Source organism: Monoraphidium neglectum (assembly GCF_000611645.1).
Source record: "Monoraphidium neglectum strain SAG 48.87 unplaced genomic scaffold scaffold00158, whole genome shotgun sequence".
Taxonomy (NCBI): domain Eukaryota; kingdom Viridiplantae; phylum Chlorophyta; class Chlorophyceae; order Sphaeropleales; family Selenastraceae; genus Monoraphidium; species Monoraphidium neglectum.
Genome location: NW_014013470.1, coordinates 1352 through 12415, shown reverse-complemented (window position 1 = coordinate 12415; position 11064 = coordinate 1352). Strand labels below are relative to the sequence as shown.

Here is an 11064-nt window from a genome sequence, read left to right as displayed (position 1 = left end):
CCCCTGCGGCCACCCCCGGCCCCGCCCGCTGCGGCGGCCGCCGCATGGGCGAGCGGCCCGCGCGGCGCGGCGCTGGCGCCGCCGCCGCCGGCCGCGGGGTGGTGCAGCGGGCGGATCAGCTCCAACGCGGCGATGGTGCTGTGATCCAGCAGCAAGTGGTGGCGGGCCGCCGACCCGTACTCGACCCTCAAGCTGCCGGGCGCGATCACGGCGCCGGCGCCGGCTGACAGGTGCTGGAGCAGGGCGCCCGCGGCGCCGAAGGCGAGGTAGTGGGACTTGCTCGCCGCCGCACCCGCGGGCGCGTCGGGCTTGCAGGACGCAGCCGCGAGTTCAGACACCGCCAGGCAGCCGCGCGTGTCGTCGAACGCGCCGCGCGCCGCGTGCGCGAGGCGCAGCGGCGCGGCGCGGAGCGCGGCATTGAGGCTGCTGCTGCCAGCCACCTGAGCACGCGGGAACAGGGTGCCAAGTCAGAGGGCGCGGCAACCTGCGAATTTGCTGCAGGCAACCTGCTGCGCCCGTCGCATATCTTGCGCCTGGTGCTGCGCAACTGGTGCGTCGTCCGGCAAAGCGCACAGCGCACCTCGTGGTGTGAAGAGCCCACCACTACCACCTGCCACGGAGCACGCGGCACCAGGTGCATCAGCGTAGACGTGTAGGTATGGCCCGGCTCAATGAACTGGGAGAGCTCCAGTCGCAGCGCGGCCAGATCCAGGACGGCCACGCCGACCTCCTTGGCGCGGTTTTCGATGCAAGCGGCAAAGATCGGTGCCAAGTCGTCCTCAATTTTATCCTGGGCGGGCTCTAGAGCTTCCCCTTCGCGTGTCTGCTCCTGTTGCTGGCTAGACATCGCACTATTACCGGTATGCCCCAGATCAATTATGGCGGGAGACGATATGATACAGGTTGCTTTGCGTTGAATGCTATAGACTTACATCGGGACCTCGCTATATGTCCTTAGGAAGATATCATACGATGTGCGTGCTGCCCACAACTGCGTAGCAACCGTGCGTTATCGAGATCTACGGGTCCGGCCCCCGTGGGTGAGCAAAACACCGTTCACTCAATTAGTCGTAGAATTTCTATCAAATCTTTACATTGAGTACCGTGGTCACGTTGCCGCCACATGCTGACCCGTGCGGTCTGCTGCGCTGTTATGACGCCGGGGGGCAGGCGCCGCACCGATGCTGCAGCTGCTGCATGCTGCCCTCATCTCAATGGCCAGGCCATCCCCTCCGCATGTCTCCGGTGTCACATGTATCCACAGGTGCTATCTCATAGCAGGGATGCAGATCAATGCCATCATGTGCGAGAGCTGTGGCTCAGCAGTGCCGAGCGCGTGGCTGCAGCAGCACACCATTACCCCTCCAGACTGCTTCATGGTGGCTTACGACATACCTGTGACCTACAAAGCTGCTGCTGATGGCAGCCAAACCTGCCTTGTCCGCTGCGATAGCTGTGTCGCAAGACTTGGGGTGAGCAGGAGCACAGGGCAGGCGGGCTCGCCGATCCACATTGGTCTGATGGCCTTGAGCCATGGGAAGCTGCTCTCAAGGGACATTCCGGGGCACACACAGATTGTCAAAGGGGAGATTGTGCGCAGGCAAGGCAGCCCCGCCCAGGGCGATGACCCAGTGCCTTGCTGCGCCCCAAGCGTTGTGCCTGTGCCTGTATGTGACGGCCATGCTCCAACACTGCTTGTCTTTGTCCGCTTTGCAGGCGCCAAGGGACCCCAGCATCCCTGGATTTGACACCAGTCGGCAGGATGCAGCCAGCAGCGGCGGCGGATCCATTGGCCTGCGGTGGCCGTGCTCCGCAGCGCAACGGCGGTACGGCTGGTGCATGGCAGCCCTTCGTTGGAGTGCCATTGCACTAGTGACTTTTTACTGGCTTTTTTGGAGAACGTAAGTAATGCTTTATTTGTTTGCCAGAATATGCAACCCGCCAAGAATTTGAATCTTCATAGAGCCTGCTTGAGCCATATTTCTGATGTATCTACGTATTTGTGCATTCCTACGCTGCTTTGTATGTAGGGTTGGCCCCAGCAAGTGTTGTACTGGGCGCAGGATTGACTTATGCATGTGCAGCTGCTCTGTTTGGGTAGGCAGTTGCATTTGGGTTCGAAAAGCGGAGGCCTGCTACGCTTATCCAATTGCACGTCTGGCAACCGTTTTCAACTGCCAGTCGTAGCCGGCCCTCGCAGGCTGAGCATGGCGTGGTTCACGGCTCATGGGCAAACCGGTTTGATTATTTTGCAGTGAAGAGGGTTGTGGTCTTGATATGGTACCATGCTTGCTTGCATCAGCGCAAGCGTAGCGGCCTGGGGGTGCCATACTGTGATCACCTTGCACCTGCCGTCCACCAAGTTGCATGGGGGCTGCAAGGAACAAGCGTAATGTGACACCTCACATCGTTCGCACATCTTTTGTGTGCCCCCAGCTCATGACATCAGGCTCCAGTGCGAGCAGCTGCCGGGCGGGGGCGGGCACGCACGCAGCGAGCCATGGTACAAAGCGCCGCATCCCCTCCCATACTCACCTTCGACGCCTACGAGCCGGCCTGCAATACCTAGTGTTTTATCCTCTTTGATCCCTAACATCGACAGTATGGCGTCGGGACAGGACTGGGATCCGGTGGTCCTTCGCAAGAAGCCTCAATCCGCAGCAGCACGCAAGGACGAAGCAGCTGTAAATGCGGTGAGCAATTGAACGCGGGCGCGCCGGCCGGACGATGTTTTACGCGGGCTGCGCGCCACTCTTTCCTGCCCGCGGCCTCACGCTCCACTCGCTGCCCATTCCTTGCACGCAGGCCCGGCGAGTGGGTGCTGAAGTGGAGACCAGCCGCAAGCGTGAGAGCCTGATCCCATGCGCTTGTGGGGTGCAACGCAATCCGCGCGAAGCCGTCTAATGGAACTCGCCGCCAACGCCTGTGCTTACTCGCGCGCCCCGTATGTTATTAATCACAGAGTCTGGTCCTACTACCACCAGCGGCAAGGCAGCACACAAGCTCGATGCGGAGACGGAGGACTTTCACCGTGAGCGTGCTGCGCTGCTTGCGCAGCTCGCGCGGCGCATCTTGCATGCAAGGTCCTGGCCAGGCGCAGATGACAAGCAGCACACTAGTGACATTCTGCCGCCCTGCTGATGGTGTTGTGCCTCGCGCTTTGCACTCGCAGACGAGCGGGTCTCCACAGAGCTGAAGAAGCAGATCATTCAGGCACGCACTGCCAAGAAACTCACGCAGGCGCAGCTGGGCCAGGTATGCACATTGTAGTGAAGCCAGCCTGTGCTGGTGCACACTATTGTTCCGTAAAAGCGGCTTGCAGTTGCTCGGATTTGGTGGCTGGCAACCAGATCCATCATGGCAGGTGCACCTGCATGAGGCACCACCGTGTACTGCGTCAGTCTCCCAAGCACATCATTTCGCTGCAGCCCACCGCTGTGCTGGCAGTCAGCTTGGCAGGTGGAAGTGCGAAAGTTCTCAGGCACCTTGATTTTAGTCGCTCATTTTGCCTGGCCACCTCTTCGCCAATTGCTTTTACAGCTCATCAATGAGAAGCCGTCAATCATCCAGGACTACGAGACGGGCAAGGCCATCCCCAACCCACAGGTGTGCACAGCAGCAATTCTGAACGTGTGAAGGCTGCACACTCGCATGATTATCTGGGATAGGCACATTTACACCACACTCAGAAGCACGCGCGAGTAGCTGCAGCTATCTGAGCACTGCCTTTGAACCTTGTCATGCGCAGGTGCTTTCAAAGATGAGCCGCGTGCTGGGCGTGGTTTTGAAGAAAAACCCTGGCAAGTGAGGCGGCATAGCGGGTCACAGCTCTCCTCTTGCGCCGTCTGTGCCCTTGCCGATTCGACTTCTCAACCCTACACCTGACTGAGAGACGTAGCGTTTCCGCACACCCTGCCACTGCTTTGTGCTCACCGCACAACTGTGTTTGGCAATCCTGCGCATGGGTTGGCCCCCCTGGGACGTGCCCCTGCTTAATTTGAGAGAGCTTCTTTTTCATGGCCAGGCGCACGCATATCTACCGGCAAAACGGCCTGTGTGCAAGCTTCCCTGGTGCATAGACACCCGTGCGTGTAATTAGACGCGCATTCAATCTGTGTGATTGGCAGGGAACGCAGACGTTTGAAGTTGAGGTTGGCGGGTGGATGCACACGGAAGCCCCAATCGGTGTCGCAGCTGGAGTCATTATTACAGTCATATGTCGTCAGCAACAAAGCCGTTTGAATGATCTCAACCCATGTAGTTGAACACCGCCAAGAACAGGATGGCATTTGCGAGCACATAGTCGGCAAACGCTCGCTCTGGGGAGATGCCCGTGAAGTCCTTGTTGCTTGGGTCAATCTGCATCCTCAGGCACACTGTTTTGCGCCGCACATGCGTAGGAATGCAGAGGAACATGTGATGCGGATTCAAGTGACAAAATAGGCCCCAAATGTTGCGAGGCACCGCAACAAGGCACATTTGCAGTTGTCCGCAGTGGCACCGTGATAGAAGACACGAGCACACTGGCTGGTAAATTGACCATACAGATGCCATTTCACAGGAAGCTCCCTCAAGCCGCATTCTAGCCTGCTCACCCGTCAGGGAGAAGAATGAGAGGGAGCAGAGGATGCCCGCCAGGAAAGAGTTGAAGGGAAAGGTACCCACCAGCAGCATATACGTGAACTGGTGGTTTACGGGATTGTCAGAGCATGGGGGCGCGTCAATGAGAGTCAAGGCGGCGACCCCGCTGCCAGGCATCCTGCGCATGGCCACATGCAGATGTTTCTGTATGACGGCGCGGCGTTGGGTGCGAAGGTGACTGCTTCCTCCCTGGACCTCGCCTTGAGGACACATCTGATGCACACCACGTTAGGGGGGGGCAACTAGGCATGCTACCTGCTGGGTTCTGTTGCTGTTTGTTCCCTATGCAGTGCCAGCTGTGCATAGTCCGCTCGGACCTATACATAGGACGCTGTTTGCAAAATTATTCGGCTGTGCTATGGCACGCACCTGCACCGCCGCTGTTGCCAAGGCATACACGATGAAAGCATCGAGTGTCTGCGCAGCAGGTATCGTGCAAGCATTGCGTCCGCTGAGCCACCCTAGGCACTGATCACACAGTGTAAGGCCCAGTCTGCACAGAGGGCCTAGCCGCTGCACCAACTCACATCGGGGCGCTGCGGGGAGGCGAAGCGCGGCGACCTCAGGCGATCACTTCGGCCAAGTCCCAAGCAACTCACCTTGACCTTGGTAGGTGTCTTCTTGTACTCATCCAGAAAAGTCCGCAGGATTGTGCCTATTTCAGACATGATCACCGGACACCGATCTGCTGGCCTGCGCCCCCTCGACTAGAATTAGGGCCGCAACCTGTAAAATCAAGTCCTTTTAAAGGCAATGACACACTGTAGACGCTACCCGTGACCTCTGCTGTGCAGCGAGATCAGTTGCGATCATTCAAGCTTTGGATCCACGCGGGATGCAGGGGGCACCTCGAGAAAATCACCTGTCTTCTGCCGAATCGCTGTCGCACACCATGAGTACCCTCCGTGGTGCTGTAGACCAGCAACACGTAGGGCAGCTGCCCCTTGCCCTTCAAAAGCCGGTTGTGGGAATTTGGCGTTTGCAACAGCATCCCGATGTTCGGGGAACGTTATTGAGTGCGTCGTCACCTTACATAGGCCCCAGGATGAGCCCCCATGGTCTCTGACTGGCTCCCCTTGCCAGTTCCCTCGCCTGTGCCAACCGCGCAGCGTGGGCCTGAGTGACGGGGTCAGTCCGGGAGAAGTTGAAGATCGTGAGGCCACGACAGACCCCTGTGTGGCGGGAGCAGCGCACCCAATGGACGCCGCGTTTGTCAATGTTGCCGCGGGGCTTTCGTTCAAGGAACCCGGGGATGTCCACGCCACGAAGCTCAGAATGGCCGCAGAGTATATACAGGCCGTCGCCGGTTGTGCAGTACCTAACGCGAGCGACGGCGCGTTTCGGACCGCGCTCCGCGACGGCGTCCTGCTCTGCCAGCTGGCCAACGCTGCGTTCCCAGGCGCCGTCCAGCAGGTGTGTGCAAATGTAAAACCGCCCTCTCCTACCCACGAAAAGCACGAAAAGCAGCGGTGTAGACGGATGAGCTCCTGCAGGGCGGCAATCAGACAGCAGTGCCCATCGGCCGCGATACGTGAGGGTGTGAGAGCCCCACAACGTTCTGCTTCCAACCGCAACACCCGCGCCAATCATGTCTCTCTTTTTTTCGCCTCACCCGCGCAGGTGCTGCTAGCCGCTGACATCGAGCCAGGGCCCAGCGGCCTGATCCGCCAGCGAGAGCACAACATTGGCGGCTTCCTTGCTGCACTCAAGCGCTTATTGCCGCCAGAGTGTGCCTTCACTCCAAGCGACTTGGACGCGGGCGAGGAAGCAGAGCGCCCCAGCGTTGCAGAGTGCGTGCTCTTCCTGCGCTCAGCCGCCGAGGCGGCGGCCGTCGCAGCCGCACCGCCGTTGGCCCGCAGCGTTTCGCCGGGCGTGCCGCCGGCGACGCCTGCGCTGCTTGATGAGGACGCCGCATCGCCGCCCTGCAGCGGGTCTGGCAGCGGCAGCGGCAGCAGCCCGCGCGGCAGCTGCCTGGTGGCGGCCACCATGGAGGCCGCGCCCGCGCAGCCGGCGGTTGAGCCGTCCACTGCCACGCCGCGCCGCCTCAGCGGGGCGGGGCATTTTGGCACGCCCGGTGGCGACGGCAACAGCGGGGGCGGAGGCGGCGCGAGCACGGCGCGCCTGGCAACGACGAACTCGATGTCTTCGGGCCGCGCGACGAGCGTGTACGGAGGCTCCACCAGCACCGAGCAGTACCGCGCGCTTGCGCTTGGCGGCATGCACTCAAACCAGCAGCAAACCTCGCCCGTGTCACACCTCAGCACAGAAGAGGCGTACCAGCTCGGCCTCCAGCACCAGCAATCCGGCTACGCTCAGTACCAACCACCTATGCACCAACCATCACTGGTGCACCACCAGTCTCTCGCGCAGCAGCAACAGCAGCAGCAGCAACAGCAGCAGCAGCAGCAGCAGCAGCTGTATCAGCAGCAGCAGCAGCAGCAGCAGCAGCAGTTTGACGCAGAGCAGCAGCAGCAGCAGCAGCAGCACCTTGGCCTGTTGGGAGCCGTCTCCAAAGGAGGCGGCCCCGCGCTGCCAGCGCCGCTTCGTCACAGTGGCGTCTACCCCTCCCAGGCGTATGAGCCCAGTCCGGGCCTGCCCCTCATTCAGTCTGCCTCTGCAGCGCTCCCGCCAATGCCGACCGGCCCCTACATGGGCGCGAGCGGCATGGGCCTGTCGGCCCCGCGCGGCCCCGGCGGGCAGTCCGTGGCCGGCGTGACGCGCCTCATGCAGCAGTGCAGCAGCATGCTCCGGGAGCGGATGTACATGGGGGCTGGGAACGCGGGGCAGATGGGCGGCGTGCGCAGCAGCTATGGCAGCCAGGCGTCGTTCGACCCTCAGGAGGTGTGTGCAGTTGGCCCGGGTACACAACAAAGTTGATGAGCCACCGGCCCCTAAACCCTGAACCCTCATCCTCGAGGGCGCCGCTCGCTCAGCCGCAACATGGCACGGTGCAAGCGCGCGCTCATTGTCTCATGCAGGCCTCTCCCCATACGCACACTCCCGCTCGTGCAGGTGCTGTTCCCTGTGGTGGATTCGGTGCTGGGCCAGATCACCCAGGAGTACGAGAAGCGGCTGCTGCAGAAAGACCACGAGCTCAGCAGCGCGCGGGACAGGGCCGCGATGGCGCTGCGCGAGGCGTCCGAGATGCAGGTAGGCGGCGCAAGAGCACATTCGCAACTGCCCGCACACCAGACGCGCGGATTGCTGCCACCCGCTTGAGCCCCCATGTCGATCATGAACGCACGCTTGGCCTGGCGCCCGTGCGCAGGAGCGCCTGCAGCTGGCGGAGGGCGAGCGTCGCCGCGACAACGCAGCCGCCGCCGCAGGTGCAGCCGAGGCTGGGACCGCGAGCGTCGCCTGCCAGCGAGCAGAAGTGGAGTCCCTGCGGGCGGCGCTGCGCGATCGCGACGCGGCGCTGCAGCAGAGGGACTCCGAGCTGGCTGCGCTGCAGGGCAGGGCGGACGAGGGCGCGCGTGCGCGTGCGGGGCGGGAGGCAGCGCTGCAGTCGAAGCTTGAGGAGGCGAGGTGGGCGCTGATTCAGGCGGCCGCAAGGGGGTGGATTGCAGGCCTGAATGGTGCATTCCTCTGTGGGCTGTGGGCTTCAGCTCATGGGCTGCGCTGTATGGCTTGTGCTGTTTGGTTTGGGCTCGTTGCGCAGGCTGTGTGGTGCGTGCTGCAGGGCCAGTCCTGTGTGACTTGGGCTCTACGGCTTGTGCTTGTGGCGTGGAACGGGCAAGCATACTTCCGCTCGTGGCGTAAGCAGGTTCGGGCTGATGCTTGTGATGTGCAAGAAGCCCAGACTGTCGCCTCATCCCGCAACACCCATTCTCCGCCCCCGTCCCCTAAATGCACGCGCGAACCCGCAAACCCAATAGGCGCGAGCTCGAGGAGTCGGAGGACCTGTCGGCGCGGTACAGGGCGCTGGTGGAGCAGAACCGCGCGCTCTACAACGAGGTGCAGGACCTCAAGGGCAGCATTCGCGTGTTCTGCCGCATCAGGTGGGGCTCTGCCGGGGCAGGCGGGGCAGCAGCTGTCCTGGACGGCTGGCCTGACCAGGGGGCGCGGCTGGCTGGCTGGGGCCGCAGGAGCTTGGAGTCGTCGAGTTGCTGCACAACCTGCAACCCACCTGGTCAGGACAGACGCACAGCCGGCCGCGCCGCTCTGCACCAGCCCCGGCCCCGCTCTGACCTCCCCCCTGCCGCCGGCGCCCAGGCCGCCGGGCGCGACCGGGGACAGCAGCCGCAGCTGCGTTGACGTGAGCGAAGAGGAGGATGTGGTCGCCGTGTACAACCCCACCAAGTAGGGGCCCCGACAAGCACGGTGTATGTTGGGTGATGGAGTTGCGTTCATGCAGGCTGGCTGCCTCGTGGCTGAGTCGGATGCCAGTGGGAAGGGGCAACACAGCCCCTGGCCCACCAGCCAGCCGAGGCATTTGGCTGGCTGGCTGGTCCTGCTTGCAGAAGTTTCCGAAAGGCAGGGCGGCATGCCCCATGGCGCACAGTGACGCGCCTCCGCTGGCGTTGTTTCCTGCCGCAACTCCTCGGCATCGCTCGCTGCGACCGCTCGGCACGCGTAGGGACGAGCACCGGGAGTTCCGGGTCAACCGCGTGTTTGACCCAAGCGCCAGCCAGGACGCGGTGTACGAAGACACACAGCCGCTCGTTCGCTCGGTGCTGGACGGTGAGCCTTGCGTCAGGATGGACGTGGACACAGCCAGCCCTAGGAGCGATATTGACCATGTAGGCGCGGCCTTGGGGCGCGGCCGTGGTTCCGGGCAGACCAAGCTGCCGCTGCTACAGGGGCCCGCAGGAGGGCGTTGGCTGCAAGCTCCTCTTGAGGGTTTGGCCCCTGGACCGCTCATTTCCACGGCGCGGACCGCTTGGCTGCTGTTTGAAACCCGCAGGCTACAACGTGTGCATCTTTGCCTACGGCCAGACCGGCAGCGGCAAGACCCACACCATGAGCGGCACCGACGTGCACCAGGAACAGGGGCGCGGCATCAACTACCGCGCCCTTGACGACCTGTTCGCGATCCGCGACGCGCGGCAGGACGAGGTGTGCCCTCTCAACCGGCTGCCACTGCGCGGCGCCCCTCCCAGCCCCTTGCCCTGCGCCCGCATTGCGCTGAGTTGGCTGCCACAGCAACCCACCCGCATCAGCCCTTGCACAGCACTCATCTGTGGCCCTTGATGCGTGAAGTTGACCCCCTGCCCTCCAGCCACCTGCATCAATCTGAGCCGCCCCCAACCACCCACCTCCTCCAGCCTCAAACCCACACTCACTCAGATACATTCACACACGTGCACGTGCGCACACACACTCACACACACACATACACACACACACTCTCACACATGGCTCTGCCTATCTAATCATCTTGACCGCTAGCCCCTGCTGCCGAACTTCCTTTCTCTTCACCTTGACCGCTGGCCCATCCTGCCGATCGCCACGTCTGCAGGTGGACTACCGCATCACAGTGCAGATGCTGGAGATCTACAACGAAAACCTGAGGGACCTCCTGGCCGACGGCGCCAGCCCCTACTCTTCCGCGCCGCGCCTGGACATCCTCAGCACCCAGGGCAGCGGCTGCAACGTGCCGGGCGCGGTGCAGGTGAGCGGGCGGGGGTGCGGGAAGGGGGCAAGGCGGCAGGAGGGCTCCTTGCAAGCATTGCACGTTGAAGCCCCCGTTGTGGACAGGGCGTTGATATTGTTCTCCTCTGCAAGGCACAAGTTGGCATGTGCCACAAATACACGTACGCATACACGCGTGCACTCACACACAAACACACACACACACACACACACACACACACACACACACACACACACACTCTTATGCTCCTGTGCAGCTGGAAGTGGACAACTCGGACGACGTGGTCGCGCTGATGGCGCGCGGCGCCGGCAACCGCGCCACCAGCGAGACCAAGATGAACGATAGGAGCAGCCGCAGGTGCGCCGGCACCTGCGCAGCTGCGACGCAGAGCCCAAACACTGGGGCGCCGGCACTGAGGGGAGCAGGGTCCACCCAAACCGACTTCTAACTGACTCCTGTACGGGGATGTGTTCTTGAACCCCAGCCCCATAAGCAGCCAGCGGCGCAGCTCCCTGACCTTTTCCCCCAATCAATGCACGCCAACCACAGCCACCAGATCCTGACGGTGATTGTCGACGGCGTCAGCCACGTCACCGGCTCCCGCAGCCACGGCTGCCTGCACCTCATCGACCTCGCCGGCAGCGAGCGCGTCAGCAAGAGCGAGGCGTCGGGTAGGGCGGCCTCGAGCGGGGCCGGGACGCCGCATGAGGCATTCCCCTTGTTTCATGCATGTGCGTCGTATATACCGGCTGCAAAACTTTTCACCGGCATTTCGGCCCCTTTCAACCTCCCGTAACTTACATGCCGCATCGCGGACTCGTTTTGACCCC

The 11064-nt window shown here is 62.3% G+C and overlaps 3 protein-coding genes across 3 annotated transcripts in view; 2 read left to right on the top strand and 1 right to left on the bottom strand.

The window, feature by feature from the left end:
- MNEG_1555 (DNA mismatch repair protein MSH4) overlaps nt 1–847 on the bottom strand; it is a gene marked incomplete at both ends in the record, with an annotated part of 7764 nt that extends 6917 nt beyond the window's left edge. The window contains 2 exons of the mRNA XM_014049959.1: nt 186–440; nt 581–847. Of these exons, the coding sequence (XP_013905413.1) occupies nt 186–440; nt 581–847 (522 nt within the window). The remainder of the gene's footprint in view (nt 1–185; nt 441–580) is intronic.
- A 1756-nt stretch (nt 848–2603) lies between these two features.
- MNEG_1554 (Multiprotein-bridging factor 1a) lies at nt 2604–3808 on the top strand (the record flags this gene model as incomplete). The annotated part of the gene is made up of 5 exons (XM_014049958.1): nt 2604–2693; nt 2806–2845; nt 3173–3255; nt 3541–3606; nt 3749–3808. The coding sequence occupies 5 exons, from the start codon at nt 2604–2606 to the stop codon at nt 3806–3808; spliced, it is 339 nt and encodes a 112-aa protein (XP_013905412.1).
- Nucleotides 3809–5916: 2108 nt separating this feature from the next.
- Nucleotides 5917–11064, top strand: part of MNEG_1553 (Kinesin-4) — a gene marked incomplete at both ends in the record, with an annotated part of 6372 nt that continues 1224 nt past the window's right edge. The window contains 11 exons of the mRNA XM_014049957.1: nt 5917–6054; nt 6262–7482; nt 7654–7791; nt 7910–8166; nt 8517–8639; nt 8854–8940; nt 9218–9321; nt 9545–9696; nt 10100–10252; nt 10491–10591; nt 10784–10905. Coding sequence (XP_013905411.1) covers nt 5917–6054; nt 6262–7482; nt 7654–7791; nt 7910–8166; nt 8517–8639; nt 8854–8940; nt 9218–9321; nt 9545–9696; nt 10100–10252; nt 10491–10591; nt 10784–10905 — 2596 coding nt within the window. The remainder of the gene's footprint in view (nt 6055–6261; nt 7483–7653; nt 7792–7909; nt 8167–8516; nt 8640–8853; nt 8941–9217; nt 9322–9544; nt 9697–10099; nt 10253–10490; nt 10592–10783; nt 10906–11064) is intronic.